The sequence below is a fragment of the Leptodactylus fuscus genome, chromosome 4, assembly GCF_031893055.1.
Source record: "Leptodactylus fuscus isolate aLepFus1 chromosome 4, aLepFus1.hap2, whole genome shotgun sequence".
In the NCBI taxonomy this organism is placed as follows: Eukaryota; Metazoa; Chordata; class Amphibia; order Anura; family Leptodactylidae; genus Leptodactylus; species Leptodactylus fuscus.
Window position 1 is genome coordinate 185,384,290 of NC_134268.1, and position 23,653 is coordinate 185,407,942.

General features: G+C 45.9%; 1 protein-coding gene across 1 annotated transcript in view; it reads left to right on the forward strand.

Annotated features, from left to right (window-relative positions):
• LOC142200849 (solute carrier family 22 member 13-like) overlaps positions 1 to 22,572 on the forward strand; it is a 38,336-nt gene extending 15,764 nt beyond the window's left edge. Inside the window, exons 3-9 of the mRNA XM_075271493.1 lie at positions 3,867 to 4,021; positions 5,400 to 5,568; positions 7,058 to 7,178; positions 9,371 to 9,465; positions 20,155 to 20,369; positions 21,630 to 21,738; positions 22,359 to 22,572. Coding sequence (XP_075127594.1) covers positions 3,867 to 4,021; positions 5,400 to 5,568; positions 7,058 to 7,178; positions 9,371 to 9,465; positions 20,155 to 20,369; positions 21,630 to 21,738; positions 22,359 to 22,572 — 1,078 coding nt within the window. The remainder of the gene's footprint in view (positions 1 to 3,866; positions 4,022 to 5,399; positions 5,569 to 7,057; positions 7,179 to 9,370; positions 9,466 to 20,154; positions 20,370 to 21,629; positions 21,739 to 22,358) is intronic.
• Positions 22,573 to 23,653: the final 1,081 nt, after the last annotated feature.

Consider the following 23,653-nt stretch of genomic DNA (forward strand, 5'->3'; position numbering starts at 1 on the left):
AACCAATTAAGTGCTAAGCTGGAGAAATGTGTGTTCGCGGTCAATAAATTATGTTTCCTTGGCTATATCCTATCGGACAAGGGGTTCGAGATGGATCCTGAGAAGGTCAGGGCAGTCTTGGAGTGGCCGCGACCTGAGAACCTAAAGGCGGTCCAACGGTTCTTGGGATTCTCCAACTATTATCGCCAGTTTATTAAGGGATTTTCTGAGGTTGTGAAACCCATCTCGGACTTGACTAAGAAGGGGGCTGACTGTGCTAAGTGGTCGCCAGAGGCGCTAGCCGCGTTTGAAGAATTGAAGAAGCGATTCTCCTCCGCTCCCATTTTGAGACAGCCGGATGAGAGGTTGGCCTTCCGAGTGGAGGTGGATGCCTCCTCGGTGGGGGTGGGTGCAGTACTTTCTCAGGAGTTCGAGGAGGGTACGCATCCCTGTGCCTTCTTTTCTAAGAAATTCTCTGCCTCTGAACGGAATTATGACATCGGAGATAGAGAACTACTGGCAATAAAACTAGCGTTCGAACATTGGCGTCATTTCCTGGAGGGGGCCAGAAGGCCAGTCCAGGTATTTACCGATCACAAGAATTTGGTTTATCTTGGGTCGGCGAAGAGATTAAATGCACGGCAGGCCAGATGGGCTCTATTTTTTGCGCGGTTCCATTTTACCGTGACTTATGTGCCGGGTTCAAAGAATGTTAAGGCTGATGCTTTATCCCGGTATATGTCGACTGAGGAGGAACGAGAGGCGCCGGCCACTATTCTTGGGGATGGAGTGGTGGTAGCAGTATTGGGCACGAAATTGGAGAAAGCCTTGATCGAAGCGCAACACGCTGCACCTTCCAAGATACCTAGAAACAAGCTGTTTGTCCCAACTACTCTCCGACAAAGTCTACTGAGGGAGTGTCACGAGTCGGTTCTTGCTGGTCACCCGGGGGTTTCAGAGACCATGAGATTGGTGTCTAGGAATTTTTGGTGGCCAGGGTGGAGTAAGGATGTCTTGCAGTTTGTTCAAAATTGTTCGGTCTGTGCAAGAGCCAAGGCGTCGCATACCCGTCCCCACGGTCTTCTACATCCGTTAGAACCTCCTAAGGCACCTTGGACTCATCTGTCTATGGATTTCATCACGGGCCTTCCAGTGTCTAAGGGTTTCACGGTCATTTGGGTAGTCGTTGACCGCTTCACGAAAATGTGCCATTTGATCCCGTTTTCCAGGCTGCCATGTGCCAAGACACTATCAGGGTCATTTATTAAAGAAATTGTAAGGTTGCATGGTCTTCCTGAGGAGATCGTTTCGGACAGGGGTCCGCAATTTGTGGCTAAATTCTGGCGGGCTTTTTGCAGCAGGTTGGGAGTTACACTGTCGTTTTCCTCCGGGTTTCACCCGGAGTCTAACGGGCAAACAGAGAGGAAGAATCAGGATGTGGAACAGTTTTTGAGGTGTTTTGTTCGAGAGAATCAGAATAATTGGGCTGACTTTCTTCCCCTGGCAGAATTTTCCTTAAACAACCATGATTCCAACGCCACAGGTACCACACCTTTTTTTTGCTCCGGTGGTAGACATCCTGTTTTCGGAGTATTTTCTTCCATTTCGTCCCCAGTTCCGGAGGAGGAGCTATTTTCTAAAAAGCTGCAAGGGGTATGGTCCCGGATCCGAGAGAATCTGGTGCGGGCGTCGCACCAGGCTAAGGTCCAGGCGGATAGGAAGAGAGGGGAGTTGCAGTTCTTCCCTGGTGAGATGGTTTGGTTGTCCGCCAAGAATATCAGGTTGAAGGTTCCTAGCAAGAAGCTGAGTCCCAGGTTTGTGGGTCCTTTTAAGATCATCAAGATGGTAAATGAAGTGGCGGCGCAGCTGCAACTACCTAAAAGGTGGAAGATAAACCGGGTGTTTCATGTCTCCTTGTTAAAGAAGGCCAAGAAGGGAACGTCTCCAGTTAAAGTTCCACCAGTTTCTGAGTCCGGGGAGTATGAGATATCCCGAGTTCTGGATAGCAAATATGTTCGGGGGAAGCTACGGTATCTGGTGGCATGGAAGGGATACGGTCCTGAAGATAATTCTTGGGTTCTGGAGTCGGATATGTCAGCCCCCAGACTCGTGGAGAAATTCCACAAGGAGTTCCCGAAGAAGGATGCTCCTAGAGAATCCGGAGTCTTCTCCTTGAGGGGAGGATCCTGTTAGGAGTATTTTGTGTCGTGGGTATTGGTGCACACCTTCTGACTTGCTCGCACGCACTGTTGGTAGGCAGCTTGATTTCCTGGTTCATTAGTCTGTCCTCCCATTTGCACCTGGGAGGAGTGGTCTCTACTCTGTATATAAACCCATGCCTCCCATGGTTCTGTGCTGAGTGTCGCTTTTACAGAGCTAGGCCTTAGCAGGAGGAGTAGGTGGTTATCTTGGATAGAGGAAGTTCCGTGGTTGGTTTTTGGGAGGCTTTGGGTGAACTAGCTGGTTTGTGTGTTTTCCCTTCTGTGTTCACCAATCCTCCCTCTGTGTATAATTGACTGTGTGAGTGAATTGCCTTATCCTTTGATTTCTACTCAGTTTCCCTGTGTTTGTTTCCTAGTGTACGGTTCCTTCCCATATTGGTTTGGGGAATTCCTTTCCTACATGTTTCCTGTGTGCTGCTTGTGTTGTTAGTCAGCGCACACCCTTGTCAGTCCCTGTCAGTAGCAGCTTCACTTGTTCGTTAGGGGTGACCCCCTTTAGTCTCCAGTCCCTAGAGATCTTATAGGGCATTCCTTCTCCCACTTCCCTCTAGGCCTACGGTGTCAGTGAGAGAGGAGCTGTCGGGGTCAGGTTTAGCCTGAGAACAGCCGACCTACACCTGTGAGGCAGGGACCGGGTTAGCTAGTGGGAGTAGTGCAGGGCGAGATTCCCTACTGCAATCCCTTAGCCCCGTTGCAGCTACCTGGACTGACATAACACTGAGGGCCTTCGGAGTCCAGGGGACACTTCTTATGGCCTTCTTCAACTCTGTGGTTGCCTCAGCCATCTTTTTCGGTGTGGCCTGCTGGGGAAGCAGTATATCAACCAGGGACAGAAATAGACTTGACAGGCTGATCAGGAGGGCCAGCTCTGTCCTGGGGAGCCCCTTGGACCCAGTACAGGTGGTGGGTGACAGAAGGATACTGTCTGTGGTGACCTCCATGCGGGAGAACAAATCCCACCCCATGTATGGGACCCTGATGGGACTTGGCAGCACTGTAAATGACCGTCTGCTTCATCCCAAGTGTGAGAAGGAGCGCTATCGCAGGTCCTTCCTTCCAACCGCGACCAGGCTGTATAATCTACATCAGACCAAACGAAGATCACTCCACACAGAGAACTAATGATTATGATGATGACCATGAGGTCTTCCTCTTTCTCTTCTGTTCCTTAGCTGCCATGGACTCCTAGTATATCTTCTCTTCTCAGCTTATGTGTGTCTACGTCTGTAATATATTACTCTGTATTATCCTGTACCTGTATTACTATGCTGCTGTAACATGCTGAAATTTCCCCAATGTGGGACTATTAAAGGATTATCTTATCTTATCTTATTTCTCTTCCTCCAATCACGGAGAGTTGAGTTAATGCCAATGAGCATGATATTTGTCTCATCTGACCACAGCACCTTCTCCCAATCACTCTCAGAATCATCCAGATTGGTCAGATGAGACAAAAATTGAGCTCTTTGGCATTAACTCAACTTTCTGTGTTTAGAGGAGGAGAAATGCTGCCTATGACCCAAAGAACACCGTCCCCACAGTCAAGCATGGAGGTGGAAACATTACGTTTCATGTATATGATATGTAAGTGAACAAATGTTTAGATCACTGATCTTAAATTTTACAAATTAAATATTTGCTCCTTTTTTTTTTTACTGTTTTAAGGCTTGGAAGGCGTCCGATTATATTAATCTCCGTCTCTATGACGTTCGCTTTTAGTCTTGGAGCTGCATTTGTTACACATTTTTATGTTTTTATTGTGCTGAGATGTATTGTGGGAATCGCTATGGCCGGCATCCTGATAAACAATCTGGTACTAGGTAATATATTATTAAGAATTTTAGACCCTTTTCAAATAAAGCATCCTATCCACACTTCTACACCATACTGTCCCTTCAGACCCAATTAAATACCTACTGAATGTATCTCTTAAGGACATGGGCAAATAGTTTCAGCATGTAATCCCCTCCACCCAGACTCTTATTGCTAGGCAATGGAAACAAACTTCACCCCTCAATTTCTATGACCTACTGGTCTGAATGAGAGACATACACATAATGGAGCACCTCTCAATAATTCCCTAGAACAGTTCCACTTGATTTAGGACCACTATGATACATATTGGTGGTATCTTAATGTATATTGCAATGATACTTGATTAGTGGGAATTCATGTCCTCATGCATATGTGGTTTTATATACTGATAGAAAGTTGACTTTCCCAGTATATGCCTCGGTGCTGGAGATATCAACGCTATTAATTTTTGGCACCAATATCTTCCCACTATCAGAAGGGCGTTTCTGACAGTCTAGGGCAGGGGTGCTCACACTTTTTGAGCATGTGAGCTACTTTAGAAACTGACCAAGGGATAAGATCTACTACCCACTTCTTGTGGGCTGGGGCCTGTAGGCGGGTTGGAGCGTGAGAGCAGGAGACAGCTCTCTGGTGTCTGCTTGTTCACAAAGCAGGCTGAGAATCATCTCCAGACACTGGCAGGCGGGGCCGCCGCAGCCCTGACTGTGAACGTGTGTAAGGCCCCGGCCTGCCAGTGTCCGGAGATGATTCTCAGCCTGCGCTGTCAACAAGCAGACACCGATCCCGCGATCGACCGGTAGATCGCGATCGACGTATTGGGCACTCCTGGTCTAGGGTCATTGCTGTGTTGAGAGGAATGCCCCCTTCCCCATTACTGTACTCTTCCATAGCCTTATTCCTTACCGCTCAGCTCAGATTAGTGAAAGAGTTGCAGGACAACATGAAATCTTTGGTCGTGCAATGGGAGTCGTGGTAGGAGACAACATAATTAACAACCGCCTCTATATACAGTAAAAAAGTTTGGACAAAGCCCAATTCACATAGTCTGTTAATATCCAGAATCCGGGGTCCTATTCCATTGCATGGATATCCACCCTTTAGCATCATACAAAGGAAAAAAGAGCCAAAAATTGGTTAAAACTTAACTTTTATTGTTCCCATACAAAAAATAGGCACATGGCTCAAAAATCAGAGGAGTACATCTCTTATCTAACGTGTTTGAGAACATTGTGTGCCTTACTCTTTACATTGTGTTCCTTGCTATGAGTAAGGAACACAATGTTCCGAAACGCGTGAGATAAACAGATGTACTCCTCTGATTTTTGAGCCATGTGCCTAATTTTGTATGGGAACAATAAATGTGTAAATATTCCTTTCTTTCAGTTGCTGAATGGGTGGGACCCTCACAACGTGCCCGTGCCACTATTATTGGCCATGTATGCTTTGCAGTGGGACTAATGGCGCTAGCTGGAGTTGGATACGCTATACGTAACTGGAGATTGCTACAAATTGCTTGTTCTGCACCAACAGCTTTATTGGTCTTATATTTTTGGTGAGTAAAACAGCATCTTGGAAATGTCAAAATGCTGAATATTAAGTTTAAGGACTAGGGAAATCTCTTTTAACAAATAAAAAACATAGCAGGGTAATGTCAAAAACGTAGTTATTCATTAGAGACTGTTGTGAAGATTGGTCTTGAAGGTCCTGAAGACTAAAGTATTTTTCGTATTTTTCGGACTATAAGACGCACTTTTTTCCCCCCAAATTTGGGGGGAAAAGAAGGGTGCGTCTTATAGTCCGAATGTGGCCGCCCAGCATCCGCTGTAATAGAGTGCCGGGGCCTGAGACATCGCTGCCCTGCCCTGCATGAAGCCAGCAGCGGGAGGAGTGATGCTGCTATTCCCGGCGGGGGGACAGAGGAGCGGAATGTCAGCATCGTTCCTGCCGCTGCTGGCTTCATGCAGGGCAGGAACAAACAAGCGATGTCTCAGGCTCCGGCACCTGTGCCGGCATCCATTCCTTGCCGGCATCCGCTTCTCTAGTACAGCAGATGCCGGGTCTGTATTGGCGGCCCCTTCTCCCCCAGGGCCGGTCCCCACCGGCCCCGTACCTGTAAAGTTGCAGGCCGGCTCCTGCGCAGCGATATCGCAGGAGCCGACCTGTTCGAGTGACAGCCGGGAGCCTAATGAAGGTCTGTGACCATCCGTAATACTAATATACAGAATGTCCCATAGATGGCAATACAGGGACTTGCAATCAAATGACTGCAGGTTCAAGTAAAAGAAAAAAAAAAAAAAAGCTTTAAAAATATATAATAAAAAAATGAAATAAAAGTTCTAAATCCCTCCTTTCCCTAGAATATATATAACAGTAGAAAATCATATGTCAAACACATACACATTAGGTATCCCTGTGTCCGAAAATGCCCGGTCTACTAAAAAAAAAAACACTCTATGCGTCCCCGTACAGCTGCAGGGTCACCTGTCAATGTGGCCTTGCAGCCGTTGCAAAACTACAGCTCCCATATATTAAATATTTTACCATTTTTTGCTTCAAAATTTTTTTTCCCTATTTTCCTCCTCTAAAACCGTGCGTCTTATAGTCCAGTGCGTCTTACAGTCCGAAAAATACGGTATATCTTCTGATCTAGATTTATATGCTCCCGTTCGTATTAGCTTCTATTGGATGGTGTACTATAAAGTCATGTAGGGTACAAACAACATTGCCCATTCAGGGACTATAGTATGAAGCTGCATCCATTCTAAATGTGCAGGCACAAGTGTGAGATCTTGTAGGCAAATGCCAGATACCAAAGGGCATCATGGCTAGTAGCATACCCTTCAGTTATCACAAACAATATACCTTATGTGACTACACAGGTTACATATTCCTAGAGTTTGTCCCTGAATTCTGCCCTTACAACAGTCTTTCCATCTTGAAGAAAACATGAAAGGTTCTTCTTGTCATCTATGTCTACTTTGCTTGGTTTGCCTAAAGTTTTCTTTAACCCGTGACACCAACTATGCTATAATATCACATAGGTTTCTTCCAGAATCTCCCCGGTGGCTTCTCACTAAAGGCAAAAATGAAAAAGCAAAAATTCTGCTCCAGAAAGCAGCACGCATGAACAAACGGGAGATATCTGACGATATACTGCAACAGGTAAGCATTCAATGTGGTGTACATGGACACCATGAGGCCGGATAGCAAAAGACAGAATTGGGGCCACCTTCAAGGAAGAAAATGCAGCGTAAAGAAGGACAGTAGTTGTAGAAATTTTCTCTGGATAATGGAAAACTCTCAGCAAGAATTACAACAATAATGTGCTGACCACTGAGTCCACTAGTCCATCTGACTTCATAGCCTCCCATGTTTGACTATATTCTGACCTACTGTCACTTTTTAATTTAAAGATTAATTATCTCCTTAATTTGGGTACATGTCTAGCAGAGATTGAGATGTTGTGAGAGGAACTTGTGGCCCCCTTTCTCCATGGGCCCCATAGCACTTGCCTGCCTTGCCCCAATGGTAGTTATATGCAAAAAGAGAAAGACATGGCCCACACATCCCAGTCTTATACATTGATCTAGTGCTTCTCAGCAAATTCTACAATACTGAGCATGAGGTTCTTAGTACAAATTGATCAAGGTGTATAAGCTAATATATACCCTATAATGGTTAAATACACAGAGCTTGATGAATGATTACATAACCAGACCCCAGTGAGGCACTAATAGCCACAGTGAATACCCCCTCCAGTGATGTACCATACCATCTGAGGAGAACGCCCGACGCGTGTTTCGTCCGAGAAGCTGGACTTTGTCCCTTGTATCATAGAGAAAACCTATCAAGGCTCAGTGGGATCCTTGAATATGGGGGCCACATTATCCTTCTTAGCCAGTAATGTCAACCTGCTTAGGCTTTTCCCTCTTCACAAACACTACAGGACTGGAAAACCAATTTAGCATCTTCCCTAGTACAACACTATAATAACTGGACACTCCTTCCAAGGGTAGGTGAGATGATTTGATATAAAATCATGGAGGAGGCAGAGGGTTAAAAGGTTGTCTTATTACAGAAATGTATTCCCTATACACAGGATAAGAATTAAGCTCTCTTGGAGACGTATGTCTGGTCAGTGTGTTGTCAAGAAGGTTTTTCCGACATTGTGTGCTACCCAAGCGCACCGATGCTGTTCATTCACGGCTTCCAGTTAGCGGTCATGTGCAGCCGGCTTTAGTGTAACATCACCGGGGCTACGACTCTTAGGTACCCCAATACCGTAACCTTGGCAGCCACATAGATGTAGACGGAGTGTCCTTCTCTTTCATTCACATAGAGTTTTCATTTTCAACAATGACACAATAGAACTAACCAGGTTCTCTCTGTAGGAGAAATAGCACAGAAAGGGGGGCACTACAAAGACAAAGACCAACTTCGGACTGCAGCCTGTACTAATGCTTTTATCTTGGTGGTGCTCTACAGTTGGAAACAGTGTAAATAAAGTCCAAGAAGAGTAGCAAAAAACCGGGCACTCACCACAAGAGCACTTGATAAAAACGATTCAGTCTTTATTTCAACATTCCATAAAAGTAGGGAGGAGTCATGCCCGAACAGAGGAACGTCTGAACGGAGGAACGCCTGAGCGGAGGAACGTCTGAACGGAGAAATGTCTGAACGGAGGAACGCCTGAACGGAGGAACGTCTGAACGGAGGAATGCCTGAACGGTCACTCGGGTCCATTCAGGCGTGCCTCCTCCCTACTTTTATGGAATGTTGAAATAAAGACTGAATCGTTTTTATCAAGCGCTCTTGTTGTGAGTGCCCGCTTTTTTGCTACTCTTTTTGGACTCTCTCTGGAGGAGACTCTGTCCCAGATTCCACTTAAAATTGGCAGAGGGTAAAGGAGGACTTTTATCTTCGCAGGTTCCAGTATAAAATCGGCAGAAACCCAGTGAACCCCATTATAATCTATGGGATGCGCGGGGTTCTGTGTGTAGCTGTTTTTAGACATTCGTCACTGTTTTTATTATTTATCTTTTATTAGATCGAATAAAAGCTTAGTTTATTGTGTCATTAGTAGAAAATGGGCAAATATTACCTATAGGCGATGGAGGGGGAAGGGGGGGAATGTATTAGTTGCCTATCCGCCACCTGTCAGGGCCCTTCTTTTGTATATATATCATTCCTATGGAGGAGGCATGGGTTATTTTAAGTCAGACCCCCAGTGATGTGAGACATATTCCCTATTTAAGTATCTGTAATGGGATAACCTCTTTAGTAAAATAATTGTAAAGGTTATTGATACGTATTACAGCAGATTTACAGTATTTTTACTGTTCTTATTTCTGAAGTTACAAGAAGAAAAACAGACTAAATCCGGCAACATGATAGATCTGTTTAGGATCCCAGATCTGAGAACAAAGACACTTATTATGTGTTTGGTATGGTAAGTTCCAATAGTAAAGTGCTAGATAAATTTTTAAAAAAAAAAAACCCTTGTAAATTGAAGTATACCCCCATAAACTACCCGAACTGTACTGGGTCTGATGGCATGGCAAGATGGGGTCAAAGTTGTTACATGATGGACACCAATGGCATCTGACAAATCCCATTGACTATTACAGGGTCTGTCAGATTTAGGTTATGAAGACAAATTTCCTGCATTTTACCCAATAGCACAGAGTCTCATGGCGGAAACCCCGAAAGATGTCAACACAACCAAAACTGTGGATATGCCGTAAATGTCAACCCTTAAAGTTGATATCTCATGGAGTCTATAGAGTAATACTTGTGAAAGCCAAAAAGTCCTTGTAATTCCCTGTCTTCTCAATAAGCAACTAAATATATCCATTAGAGATGAGCGAACAGTGTTCTATCGAACTCATGTTCGATCGGATATTAGGCTGTTCGGCATGTTCGAATCGAATCGAACACCGCGTGGTAAAGTGCGCCATTACTCGATTCCCCTCCCACCTTCCCTGGCGCCTTTTTTGTTCCAATAACAGCGCAGGGTAGGTGGGACAGGAACTACGACACCGGTGACGTTGAGAAAAGTAGGCAAAACCCATTGGCTGCCGAAAACATGTGACCTCTAATTTAAAAGAACAGCGCCGCCCAGGTTCGCGTCATTCTGAGCTTGCAATTCACCGAGGACGGAGGTTTCCGTCCAGCTAGCTAGGGCTTAGATTCTGGGTAGGCAGGGACAGGCTAGGATAGGAAGGAGAAGACAACCAACAGCTCTTATAAGAGCTAAATTCCAGGGAGAAGCTTGTCAGTGTAACGTGGCACTGACGGGCTCAATCGCCGCAACCCAGCTTTCCCAGGATCCTGAATGGAATACACTGTCAGTGTATTCCCGTATACCCGATATATACCCCCGATACCCGTTCCAACGGTGTGCCCCCCCACCTTCACCCCAGAAATACCCTGCAAGTCCCCTAGCAATAGAATTGGGGCTATATACACCCACTATTTTTGCTACTGCCATATAGTGCCAGTTTCTGACTGGTAATTCAAAGAATATATTGTGGTTACGTGCACCCACAATTTTTAATACTGGTATACAGTGCCATTGTCTGACTGGGAATTCAAAGAATATATTGGGGTTACGTGCACCCACAATTTTTACTACTGGTATACAGTGCCATTGTCTGACTGGGAATTCAAAGAATATATTGGGAATACAAATACCCTCATTTCTTGCTACTGCCATATAGTGCCAGTGTCTGACTGGGAATTCAAAGAATATATTGGGGTTACGTGCACCCACAATTTTTACTACTGGTATACAGTGCCATTGTCTGACTGGGAATTCAAAGAATATATTGGGGTTATAAATACCCTCATTTCTTGCTACTGCCATATAGTGCCAGTTTCTGACTGGTAATTCAAAGAATATATTGTGGTTACGTGCACCCACAATTTTTACTACTGGTATACAGTGCCATTGTCTGACTGGGAATTCAAAGAATATATTGGGAATACAAATACCCTCATTTCTTGCTACTGCCATATAGTGCCAGTGTCTGACTGGGAATTCAAAGAATATATTGGGGTTACGTGCACCCACAATTTTTACTACTGGTATACAGTGCCATTGTCTGACTGGGAATTCAAAGAATATATTGGGAATACAAATACCCTCATTTCTTGCTACTGCCATATAGTGCCAGTTTCTGACTGGTAATTCAAAGAATATATTGTGGTTACGTGCACCCACAATTTTTACTACTGGTATACAGTGCCATTGTCTGACTGGGAATTCAAAGAATATATTGGGAATACAAATACCCTCATTTCTTGCTACTGCCATATAGTGCCAGTGTCTGACTGGGAATTCAAAGAATATATTGGGGTTACGTGCACCCACAATTTTTACTACTGGTATACAGTGCCATTGTCTGACTGGGAATTCAAAGAATATATTGGGAATACAAATACCCTCATTTCTTGCTACTGCCATATAGTGCCAGTTTCTGACTGGTAATTCAAAGAATATATTGGGGTTACGTGCACCCACAATTTTTACTACTGGTATACAGTGCCATTGTCTGACTGGGAATTCAAAGAATATATTGGGAATACAAATACCCTCATTTCTTGCTACTGCCATATAGTGCCAGTTTCTGACTGGTAATTCAAAGAATATATTGTGGTTACGTGCACCCACAATTTTTACTACTGGTATACAGTGCCATTGTCTGACTGGGAATTCAAAGAATATATTGGGAATACAAATACCCTCATTTCTTGCTACTGCCATATAGTGCCAGTTTCTGACTGGTAATTCAAAGAATATATTGTGGTTACGTGCACCCACAATTTTTACTACTGGTATACAGTGCCATTGTCTGACTGGGAATTCAAAGAATATATTGGGAATACAAATACCCTCATTTCTTGCTACTGCCATATAGTGCCAGTGTCTGACTGGGAATTCAAAGAATATATTGGGGTTACGTGCACCCACAATTTTTACTACTGGTATACAGTGCCATTGTCTGACTGGGAATTCAAAGAATATATTGGGGTTATAAATACCCTCATTTCTTGCTACTGCCATATAGTGCCAGTTTCTGACTGGTAATTCAAAGAATATATTGTGGTTACGTGCACCCACAATTTTTACTACTGGTATACAGTGCCATTGTCTGACTGGGAATTCAAAGAATATATTGGGAATACAAATACCCTCATTTCTTGCTACTGCCATATAGTGCCAGTTTCTGACTGGTAATTCAAAGAATATATTGTGGTTACGTGCACCCACAATTTTTACTACTGGTATACAGTGCCATTGTCTGACTGGGAATTCAAAGAATATATTGGGAATACAAATACCCTCATTTCTTGCTACTGCCATATAGTGCCAGTGTCTGACTGGGAATTCAAAGAATATATTGGGGTTACGTGCACCCACAATTTTTACTACTGGTATACAGTGCCATTGTCTGACTGGGAATTCAAAGAATATATTGGGAATACAAATACCCTCATTTCTTGCTACTGCCATATAGTGCCAGTTTCTGACTGGTAATTCAAAGAATATATTGGGGTTACGTGCACCCACAATTTTTACTACTGGTATACAGTGCCATTGTCTGACTGGGAATTCAAAGAATATATTGGGGTTATAAATACCCTCATTTCTTGCTACTGCCATATAGTGCCAGTTTCTGACTGGTAATTCAAAGAATATATTGTGGTTACGTGCACCCACAATTTTTACTACTGGTATACAGTGCCATTGTCTGACTGGGAATTCAAAGAATATATTGGGAATACAAATACCCTCATTTCTTGCTACTGCCATATAGTGCCAGTGTCTGACTGGGAATTCAAAGAATATATTGGGGTTACGTGCACCCACAATTTTTACTACTGGTATACAGTGCCATTGTCTGACTGGGAATTCAAAGAATATATTGGGAATACAAATACCCTCATTTCTTGCTACTGCCATATAGTGCCAGTTTCTGACTGGTAATTCAAAGAATATATTGGGGTTACGTGCACCCACAATTTTTACTACTGGTATACAGTGCCAATTTCTAACTAGGAATTCAAAATGCGCAAGGCTCCCGGAAAGGGACGTGGACGAGGCCGTGGGCGAGGTCGGGGGAATGGTTCTGGGGAGCAAGGTAGCAGTGAAGCCACAGGGCGTCCCGTGCCTACTCCTGTGGGGCAGCAGGCATTGCGCCACTCCACAGTGCCAGGGTTGCTTGCCACATTAACTAAACTGCAGGGTACAAACCTTAGTAGGCCCGAGAACCAGGAACAGGTCTTGCAATGGCTGTCAGAGAACGCTTACAGCACATTGTCCAGCAGCCAGTCAGACTCTGCCTCCTCTCCTCCTATTACCCAACAGTCTTGTCTTCCTTCCTCCCAAAATTCCGAAGCTTTACAGAACAATAACCCAAACTGTCCCTGCTCCCCAGAGCTGTTCTCCGCTCCTTTCATTGTCCCTCAACCTGCCTCTCCACGTCACGATTCCATGAACCTAACAGAGGAGCATCTGTGTCCAGATGCTCAAACACTAGAGTCTCCTCCATCTCCGTTCGATTTGGTGGTGGATGACCAGCAACCCACCCTCATCGACGATGATGTGACGCAGTTGCCGTCAGGGCATCCAGTTGACCGGCGCATTGTGCGGGAGGAGGAGATGAGACAGGAGTTGGAAGAGGAAGTGGTGGATGATGAGGACACTGACCCGACCTGGACAGGGGGGATGTCAAGCGGGGAAAGTAGTGTGGATGTTGAGGCAGGTGCAGCACCAAAAAGGGTAGCTAGAGGCAGAGGCAGAGGTCAGCAGCTTAGGCGAAGCCAGGCCACACCCGGAATCTCCCAAGATGTTCCAGTTCGTACCCAGCCCCGAAAAACTCCCACCTCGAGGGCACGTTTCTCGAAGGTGTGGAGTTTTTTCAAGGAATGCGCCGAGGACAGATATAGTGTTGTCTGCACAATTTGCCTCTCGAAATTTATTAGGGGCTCTGAGAAGAGCAACCTGTCCACCACTTCAATGCGCCGTCATTTGGAATCCAAGCACTGGAATCAGTGGCAGGCAGCAACGGCAGGACAAAGGCCGCCTGCCGTTCACGCCACTGCCACTGCCTCTGCCACTGCCTCTGCCTCTGCCACTGCCACTGCTGACTGTGCTGGCGATGCACTCCAGAGGACGAGCCAGGACACCACTTCATCTGCCTCCGCCACTTTGTTGACTTCTACCTCATCCTCCCCTGGTCCTGTCTTATCTCCTTCTCCTGCACCATCAAAGGCACCATCAGGCGTTTCTTTACAACAACCCACCATCTCTCAGACATTGGAGCGGCGGCAGAAATACACTGCTAACCACCCACACGCGCAAGCCTTGAACGCCAACATCGCTAAACTGCTGGCCCAGGAGATGTTGGCGTTCCGGCTTGTTGAAACTCCCGCCTTCCTGGACCTGATGGCAACTGCGGCACCTCGCTATGCCGTCCCTAGCCGTCACTACTTCTCCCGGTGTGCCGTCCCCGCCTTGCACCAGCACGTGTCACTCAACATCAGGCGGGCCCTTAGTTCCGCGCTTTGCACAAAGGTCCACTTGACCACCGACGCGTGGACAAGTGCATGCGGACAGGGACGCTACATTTCACTGACGGCACACTGGGTGAATGTAGTTGAGGCTGGGACTGCTTCCCAAACTGGCCCGGTGTACCTCGTCTCCCCGCCTAACATTCCTGGCAGGGACACGAGAAGAACACCCCCCTCCTCCTCCTCCTCTACCGCCTCCTCCTCCGCCACCGCCTCCTCCTCCGCCACCGCCTCCTCCTCCGCTGTTAGATTGACCCCAGCTACGAGTTGGAAACGTTGCAGCACTGGCGTTGGTAGACGTCAGCAGGCTGTGCTGAAGCTGATCAGCTTGGGGGACAGACAGCACACTGCCTCCGAGGTGAGGGATGCCCTCCTCGATGAGACGGCAATATGGTTTGAGCCGCTGCACCTGGGCCCAGGCATGGTCGTTTGTGATAACGGCCGGAACCTGGTAGCAGCTCTGGAGCTTGCCGGACTCCAACATGTTCCATGCCTGGCCCACGTCTTCAACCTAGTGGTGCAACGTTTCCTAAAGAGCTACCCCAATGTTCCAGAGCTACTGGTGAAAGTGCGGCGCATGTGCGCCCACTTTCGCAAGTCGACAGTAGCCGCTGCTAGCTTAAAATCTCTCCAGCAACGCCTGCATGTGCCACAACACCGGCTTTTGTGCGACGTCCCCACACGCTGGAACTCAACGTTTCAGATGTTGAATAGAGTGGTTGAGCAGCAGAGACCTTTGATGGAATACCAGCTACAAAACCCTAGGGTGCCACAAAGTCAGCTGCCTCAGTTTCACATCCATGAGTGGCCATGGATGAGAGACCTTTGTGACATCCTACGGGTCTTTGAGGAGTCCACAAGGAGGGTGAGCTCTGAGGATGCGATGGTGAGCCTTACAATCCCGCTCTTGTGTGTTCTGAGAGAATCCCTGATTGACATCAGGGATAACTCAGATCACACAGAGGAGTTAGGGATAGCATCCGATCCGTCACAGCTGGAGAGTAGGTCCACACATCTGTCCGCTTCACTGCGTTTAATGGAGGAGGAGGAGGAGGAGGAGGAGGAAGAAGAGTTGTCCGATGATGTGATGGTGATACAGGAGGCTTCCGGGCAACTTCGAATCGTCCCATTGTTGCAGCGCGGATGGGTAGACATGGAGGATGAGGAGGAAATGGAGATTGAACTTTCCGGTGGGGCCAGAGGAGTCATGCCAACTAACACTGTGGCAGACATGGCTGAGTTCATGTTGGGGTGCTTTACAACCGACAAGCGTATTGTCAAAATCATGGAGGACAACCAGTACTGGATCTTTGCTATCCTTGACCCCCGGTATAAAAACAACATCTCGTCTTTTATTCCGGTAGAGGGGAGGGCCAATCGCATCAATGCTTGCCACAGGCAATTGGTGCAGAATATGATGGAGATGTTTCCAGCATGTGACGTTGGCGGCAGGGAGGGCAGTTCCTCCAGTAGGCAACCAAGTTCTCACCGGTCCACACAAACGAGGGGCACACTGTCTAAGGTCTGGGACACCTTGATGGCACCCCCTCGCCAAAGTGCCGCCACGGAGGGTCCTAGTGTCACCAGGCGTGAGAAGTATAGGCGCATGTTGCGGGAATACCTTTCCGACCACAGCCCTGTCCTCTCCGACCCCTCTGCGCCCTACACGTATTGGGTGTCGAAGTTGGACCTGTGGCTTGAACTTGCCCTATATGCCTTGGAGGTGCTGTCCTGTCCTGCCGCCAGCGTCCTATCTGAGAGGGTGTTCAGTGCAGCCGGTGGCATCATCACTGACAAGCGCACCCGTCTGTCAGCTGAGAGTGCCGACCGGCTCACTTTGATAAAAATGAACCACCACTGGGTAGAGCCGTCATTTTTGTGCCCACCTGTGTAAAGCACCCCAACATGAAACTCCATGTCTGTACTCAACCTCTCCAATTCCTCCGCATCCTCATACTCATCCACCATAAGCGTTGCACAATTCTGCTAATACTAGGCTCCCTCCACCCTGATTTCCCCCAACTCTGCTGGTTAGAGGCTCCCTCCACCCTGATTTCCACCAACTCTGCTGGTTAGAGGCTCCCTCCACCATGAATTTGCCCAAACTGGGCTGTTTAGAGGCTCCCTCCACCATGAATTGGTCCAAACTGGGGTTTTTAGAGGCTCCCTCCACCATTAATTGGTCCAAACTGGGCTGTTTAGCGGCTCCCTCCACCATTAATTGGTCCAAACTTGGCTGTTTAGAGGCTCCCTCCACCATTAATTGGTCCAAACTGGGCTGGTTAGAGGCTCCCTCCACCATTAATTGGTCCAAACTTGGCTGTTTAGAGGCTCCGGCTCCCTCCACCATTAATTGGTCCAAACTTGGCTGTTTAGAGGCTCCCTCCACCATTAATTGGTCCAAACTTGGCTGTTTAGAGGCTCCCTCCACCATGAATTGGTCCAAACTGGGCTGTTTAGCGGCTCCCTCCACCATTAATTGGTCCAAACTGGGCTGGTTAGAGGCTCCCTCCACCATTAATTGGTCCAAACTGGGCTGGTTAGAGGCTCCCTCCACCATGAATTGGTCCAAACTGGGGTTTTTAGAGGCTCCCTCCACCATGAATTGGTCCAAACTGGGCTGTTTAGCGGCTCCCTCCACCATTAATTGGTCCAAACTGGGCTGGTTAGAGGCTCCCTCCACCATGAATGTGCCCAAACTGGGCTGTTTAGAGGCTCCCTCCACCATTAATTGGTCCAAACTGGGCTGGTTAGAGGCTCCCTCCACCATGAATTGGTCCAAACTGGGCTGTTTAGCGGCTCCCTCCACCATTAATTGGTCCAAACTTGGCTGTTTAGAGGCTCCCTCCACCATTAATTGGTCCAAACTGGGCTGGTTAGAGGCTCCCTCCACCATGAATTGGTCCAAACTGGGTTTTTTAGAGGCTCCCTCCACCATGAATTTGTCCAAACTGGGGTTTTTAGAGGCTCCCTCCACCATGAATTGGTCCAAACTGGGCTGTTTAGCGGCTCCCTCCACCATTAATTGGTCCAAACTGGGCTGGTTAGAGGCTCCCTCCACCATGAATGTGCCCAAACTGGGCTGTTTAGAGGCTCCCTCCACCATGAATTTGCCCAAACTGGGCTGGTTAGAGGCTCCCTCCACCATGAATTGGTCCAAACTGGGGTTTTTAGAGGCTCCCTCCACCATGAATTGGTCCAAACTTGGCTGTTTAGAGGCTCCCTCCACCATTAATTGGTCCAAACTGGGCTGGTTAGAGGCTCCCTCCACCATGAATTTGCCCAAACTGGGCTGGTTAGAGGCTCCCTCCACCATGAATTTGCCCAAACTGGGCTGTTTAGAGGCTCCCTCCACCATGAATTGGTCCAAACTGGGCTGGTTAGAGGCTCCCTCCACCATGAATTTCCCAAAACTTGGCTGTTTAGAGGCTCCCTCCACCATTAATTGGTCCAAACTGGGCTGGTTAGAGGCTCCCTCCACCATGAATGTGCCCAAACTGGGCTGTTTAGAGGCTCCCTCCACCATGAATTTGCCCAAACTGGGCTGGTTAGAGGCTCCCTCCACCATGAATTGGTCCAAACTGGGCTGTTTAGCGGCTCCCTCCACCATTAATTGGTCCAAACTTGGCTGTTTAGAGGCTCCCTCCACCATTAATTGGTCCAAACTGGGCTGGTTAGAGGCTCCCTCCACCATGAATTGGTCCAAACTGGGTTTTTTAGAGGCTCCCTCCACCATGAATTGGTCCAAACTGGGGTTTTTAGAGGCTCCCTCCACCATGAATTGGTCCAAACTGGGCTGTTTAGCGGCTCCCTCCACCATTAATTGGTCCAAACTGGGCTGGTTAGAGGCTCCCTCCACCATGAATGTGCCCAAACTGGGCTGTTTAGAGGCTCCCTCCACCATGAATTTGCCCAAACTGGGCTGGTTAGAGGCTCCCTCCACCATGAATTGGTCCAAACTGGGGTTTTTAGAGGCTCCCTCCACCATGAATTGGTCCAAACTTGGCTGTTTAGAGGCTCCCTCCACCATTAATTGGTCCAAACTGGGCTGGTTAGAGGCTCCCTCCACCATGAATTTGCCCAAACTGGGCTGGTTAGAGGCTCCCTCCACCATGAATTTGCCCAAACTGGGCTGTTTAGAGGCTCCCTCCACCATGAATTGGTCCAAACTGGGCTGGTTAGAGGCTCCCTCCACCATGAATTTCCCAAAACTTGGCTGTTTAGAGGCTCCCTCCACCATTAATTGGTCCAAACTGGGCTGGTTAGAGGCTCCCTCCACCATGAATTTGCCCAAACTGGGCTGTTTAGAGGCTCCCTCCACCATGAATTGGTCCAAACTGGGTTTTTTAGAGGCTCCCTCCACCATGAATTGGTCCAAACTGGGCTGTTTAGAGGCTCCCTCCACCATGAATTTGCCCAAACTGGGCTGTTTAGAGGCTCCCTCCACCATGAATTGGTCCAAACTGGGCTGGTTAGAGGCTCCCTCCACCATGAATTTGCCCAAACTGGGCTGTTTAGAGGCTCCCTCCACCATGAATTGGTCCAAACTGGGTTTTTTAGAGGCTCCCTCCACCATGAATTGGTCCAAACTGGGCTGTTTAGAGGCTCCCTCCACCATGAATTTGCCCAAACTGGGCTGGTTAGAGGCTCCCTCCACCATTAATTGGTCCAAACTGGGCTGGTTAGAGGCTCCCTCCACCATGAATTTGCCCAAACTGGGCTGTTTAGAGGCTCCCTCCACCATGAATTTGCCCAAACTGGGCTGGTTAGAGGCTCCCTCCACCATGAATTGGTCCAAACTGGGTTTTTTAGAGGCTCCCTCCACCATGAATTTGCCCAAACTGGGCTGGTTAGAGGCTCCCTCCACCATGAATTGGTCCAAACTGGGTTTTTTAGAGGCTCCCTCCACCATGAATTTGCCCAAACTGGGCTGGTTAGAGGCTCCCTCCACCATGAATTGGTCCAAACTGGGTTTTTTAGAGGCTCCCTCCACCATGAATTTGCCCAAACTCTGCTGGTTAGAGGCTCAATCCACCCTGATTTTCAAAACAAATGTTGGTGCCAACCTCAACTTACTACAAGGGCCAAATTCACTGCTGGTGACAAGCTCTCCTCACTGCAAGTGCCAAATACACATGTTTCAAGGTGTTTTCCTACTGTCAGAGAGGTGGTATTGAGTGTGTAAAGTGTGTAGTTGTTAGGCTGTGATGTTGGGGTAATAGAGGGTCTTTGGTGTGTTAGATGCCCCCAGACATGCTTCCCCTGCTGTCCCAGTGTCATTCCAGAGGTGTTGGCATCATTTCCTGGGGTGTCATAGTGGACTTGGTGACCCTCCAGACACGGATTTGGGTTTCCCCCTTAACGAGTATCTGTTCCCCATAGACTATAATGGGGTTCGAAACCCGTTCGAACACACGAACATTGAGCGGCTGTTCGAATCGAATTTCGAACCTCGAACATTTTAGTGTTCGCTCATCTCTAATATCCATGTTTTTTTATTTTTATTTTATAAAAACAAGTATTGAAAGAAAAACATTTTTTGTGTTTACAAATCTGTTTCTAGGTTTATGAATGCTCTGGTGTATTATGGCCTAAGTCTGAAGGTGGGAAGTTTTGGGCTCGACATTTATCTTACTCAGCTCATATTTGGAGCAGTTGAAGTACCGGCTCGTATTGGCTCCATGTTCACAGTACAATTTTTTGGAAGAAGGTTGAGTCAATCATTATACCTATTACTGGGAGGAACTGCTTGCCTTATCATCACTGCAATACCAAAAAGTAAGCAAAGTATAGAATCATATCCTGATGTTATTTCATAAACGGATTTCTACCTAAGTATGTACCAGAATATATGAGTCAGGTTATAACTCAGAACAAAATATGGTTGGCTGCCATATTGGGATTTTTTTTTCTACTGTCCAGTCTCATAGAAAGGGTGACTGGGGGCTTATGTCATATGACATGGTAACAAAGCTAAGCAGTATTTTTGTAGGATTGTGGGGACATTTAGGGCCAAGGACAATCTTATTAAATTTTAAAATTTAATGTACACAAAAAATACAGTGTATACAGAAAAGATAAGTAACAAAAAGACATAAATACAAGCAAATAGTATATGATATCAAAGGGAATGTACATGGATGTTAAAAACAAAAAAAAAACCACCATGAATTACACCATACATGCCTTTGATGCTATATTTTTCCTTTGTTGAATATCAGAGTTTTGGCCTGACATGCTTCTGGGTCTTGACTGCACCCAAACAAAGCCATTTGACCTCTTGGTATGTAAATTGGCCATTAACTGAACTGTCACAATTCAATTAACTTCCTGGCTTAATGAATGGCCAGCATCATGTCCTGTGTATTGTGGATTGAGTTACAATAGAGAAGAACCAGACTCAGGCTCTTCCAGATATACCAGAACAACTACTATGAATGAAAACCATAACTAGACACATGACTCATAAGATAGATACAAGTACATAGTAGATGTAATTGTAAACTGTGAACTGCAGAATCCTGTACAGTGTGCAGAAAAGCTGAGTGCAGACATGTATAGGCTGGGAAGAGAAGCCAGCCCCTCCTCTCTCCATTCACTTTCCTACTTGCACCCATCTTGATCATGAAGGTAACTAAGGGCAAAACTTCATTAGTAACAGCAAGTGAATGGTAAATTAACTAGAAGACAGACACCTATTATTGGGGTTGACATCCATGACAGAAGGGTCTGGTGTTTTGTTGGCATTCTATCTCTTTCCATGATCCTTGGGCCAACTTTTTTCCTTCTGCTGTACTTACGAAGAGAGGAGTTACAGATTCTCAACACTCAGTAGCAAAAGGATGGCAGTCATAGTCTGTCTTTATATGTATTGCCTTGTCCATAGAGAAACCTTGTCGCATTGAGCTAATAATAATAACATTAATGTGAATACACCAGGTAAAGATATTTCTCCCAGATTAACTGGAAAATTAAGTTTATCTTGAGTGAACTCTCAATATAAATCCAATATATAACATTATACTCTGTTATTTTCAGACTTATCTATTGTGATCACAGTACTGGCAGTCATTGGAAAATTTGCTACGGCGTCTTCCTATTCAGTTTGTTATATATATGCAACTGAGTTATTCCCGACAGTCATCAGGTGAGTCTATAGGCAGACATGAATTCTGAAGTTTTAGGCTTCATGTACAAGATGGCGCTTCACAGATTCTTAATATCAATATATAATATATACAAAAATCACTGCATGCTACATTACATGGAGTATTATGAAGATCTTCTTCTTGAAACCTTTCTACTCAATGGAACCTCATTGGAGGCTTCATACAATGTTACATGGAGTGCCAATGGCAACATTGTACAAGCCAATAACAGTACACAGTCTATGAATACCATAATGTCTTGTGTTTGGACCCTTGGGTTTTAATTCAACTGGGCTCTTCGTTTCACGATGGTCTAACACTGCACAGAGTGAGGCAATAAATCAATCCACAGTTACCTCCTCCCTTTTCCCCTTACCATAGAGTTCTACATGTGGTCTGACTACAGATACAGACTCTATGTAAACAAGTAGACTGAATGAACATAAGGAGCAGAAGAGCAGCTTAATAAGTGGAGATGGAAATAAACTTCCTTAATAAGATACATTGCACATTTTCTTATAGTTACATGCACTATTCATTTATGAAATGCTGTTTTATAATGGGAGCTAAGCTTTAAGTTTACAGGTATGATGTATTGGATGCTTTTTCTACATTTCAGGCAGAATGGCGTAGGACTCTGCTCTATGACAGCCCGAGTAGCTGGGATCATAGCTCCACTCATTGGTCTTCTGGAAAAATATCACCCGGCTATACCAATGGCCATTTATGGAAGTGGCCCCATTATCGGAGGTCTTCTTTGCTACTTCTTACCAGAGACAAAAGGCATGGATCTTCAGGATCATACAGTTGAAACCGCTGATATTCCAAGGTAAGGCAATGTCTCTTATGGGTTTAAATGATTTTAACTATATTAAAAATCAGTTTTGATGGACCTTAAATATGGACCCTTTGACTTGTATTGAGTTTCTCATGCCAAAATACATAATACATGTCCTATTTATTGTTGGATGTTCTCCGCTGTGTATTAAAAACTAACATATAAATACACCCCTAGACCTTCATTGTTTGGAAAAAGGCTGTGTGGTGGCTGTAAAAAAACAACGGCCATTACATGGCTTCTTTTCAATGTTGTGTTCATGAGTAGAGATGAGCGAACACTCTTCGGATCAGCTGTTCCGAACAGCACGCTCCCATAGAAAAGAATGGAAGCAGCTGGCACGGCGACCGGCCGCCGGCAAAGTGTACGTGCCAGGTGCTTCCATTCATTTCTATGGGAGCATGCTGTTCGGACCGGCTGATCCAAACAGTGTTCGCTCATCTCTATTCATGAGGCCTAAGGCTTTGGTCATTTAGCACAGATGCGCTCTTTTTAGGTTTTCTGACTATGCAAAAATAATTAGATTCTTATTTCCTAATTTTCTTATTTTCATCAATGTAAGAAAATGTTTTCCTTTAATTCAAACAGTTTGCCAAAGGACGGCGTGTCGAGCGATTCACAGACACTACCTAGAGAAATGGATGGAAAGAGCACCCGGTTATAAAGGACAAGTATCTCCTGATAGTTAGATTGTGAGAAGTATTATTTCATCTACTGATTCTTGTTCAATAAACTCACTCCTAAAACAATGGAGGAAGATATAAAAAGATCCTTATAAGTATATCCTATACAAATGCCCACTCCATGGTGTTAAATGACAAGTTCAGCTCAGCCACACTTGGAGGACATTTGTGAAGAATCAAAAAGACTACATGAACCTTATATACTGCCTACGTGGAATTAAACAATATGTGAAGCTTGTGAAGACCTCTTGTCTGTTCAGTCCAGATTGGTTCTTATACAACTACTGTGTATCAGCAGATTTAGCTGTTTTTAGTAGGACATGGATGTTTACTCTATTCATAATGCAGTATGTTGAATGGGGTCTAATGTTGGGATTATGGCTCCGGAGAGGT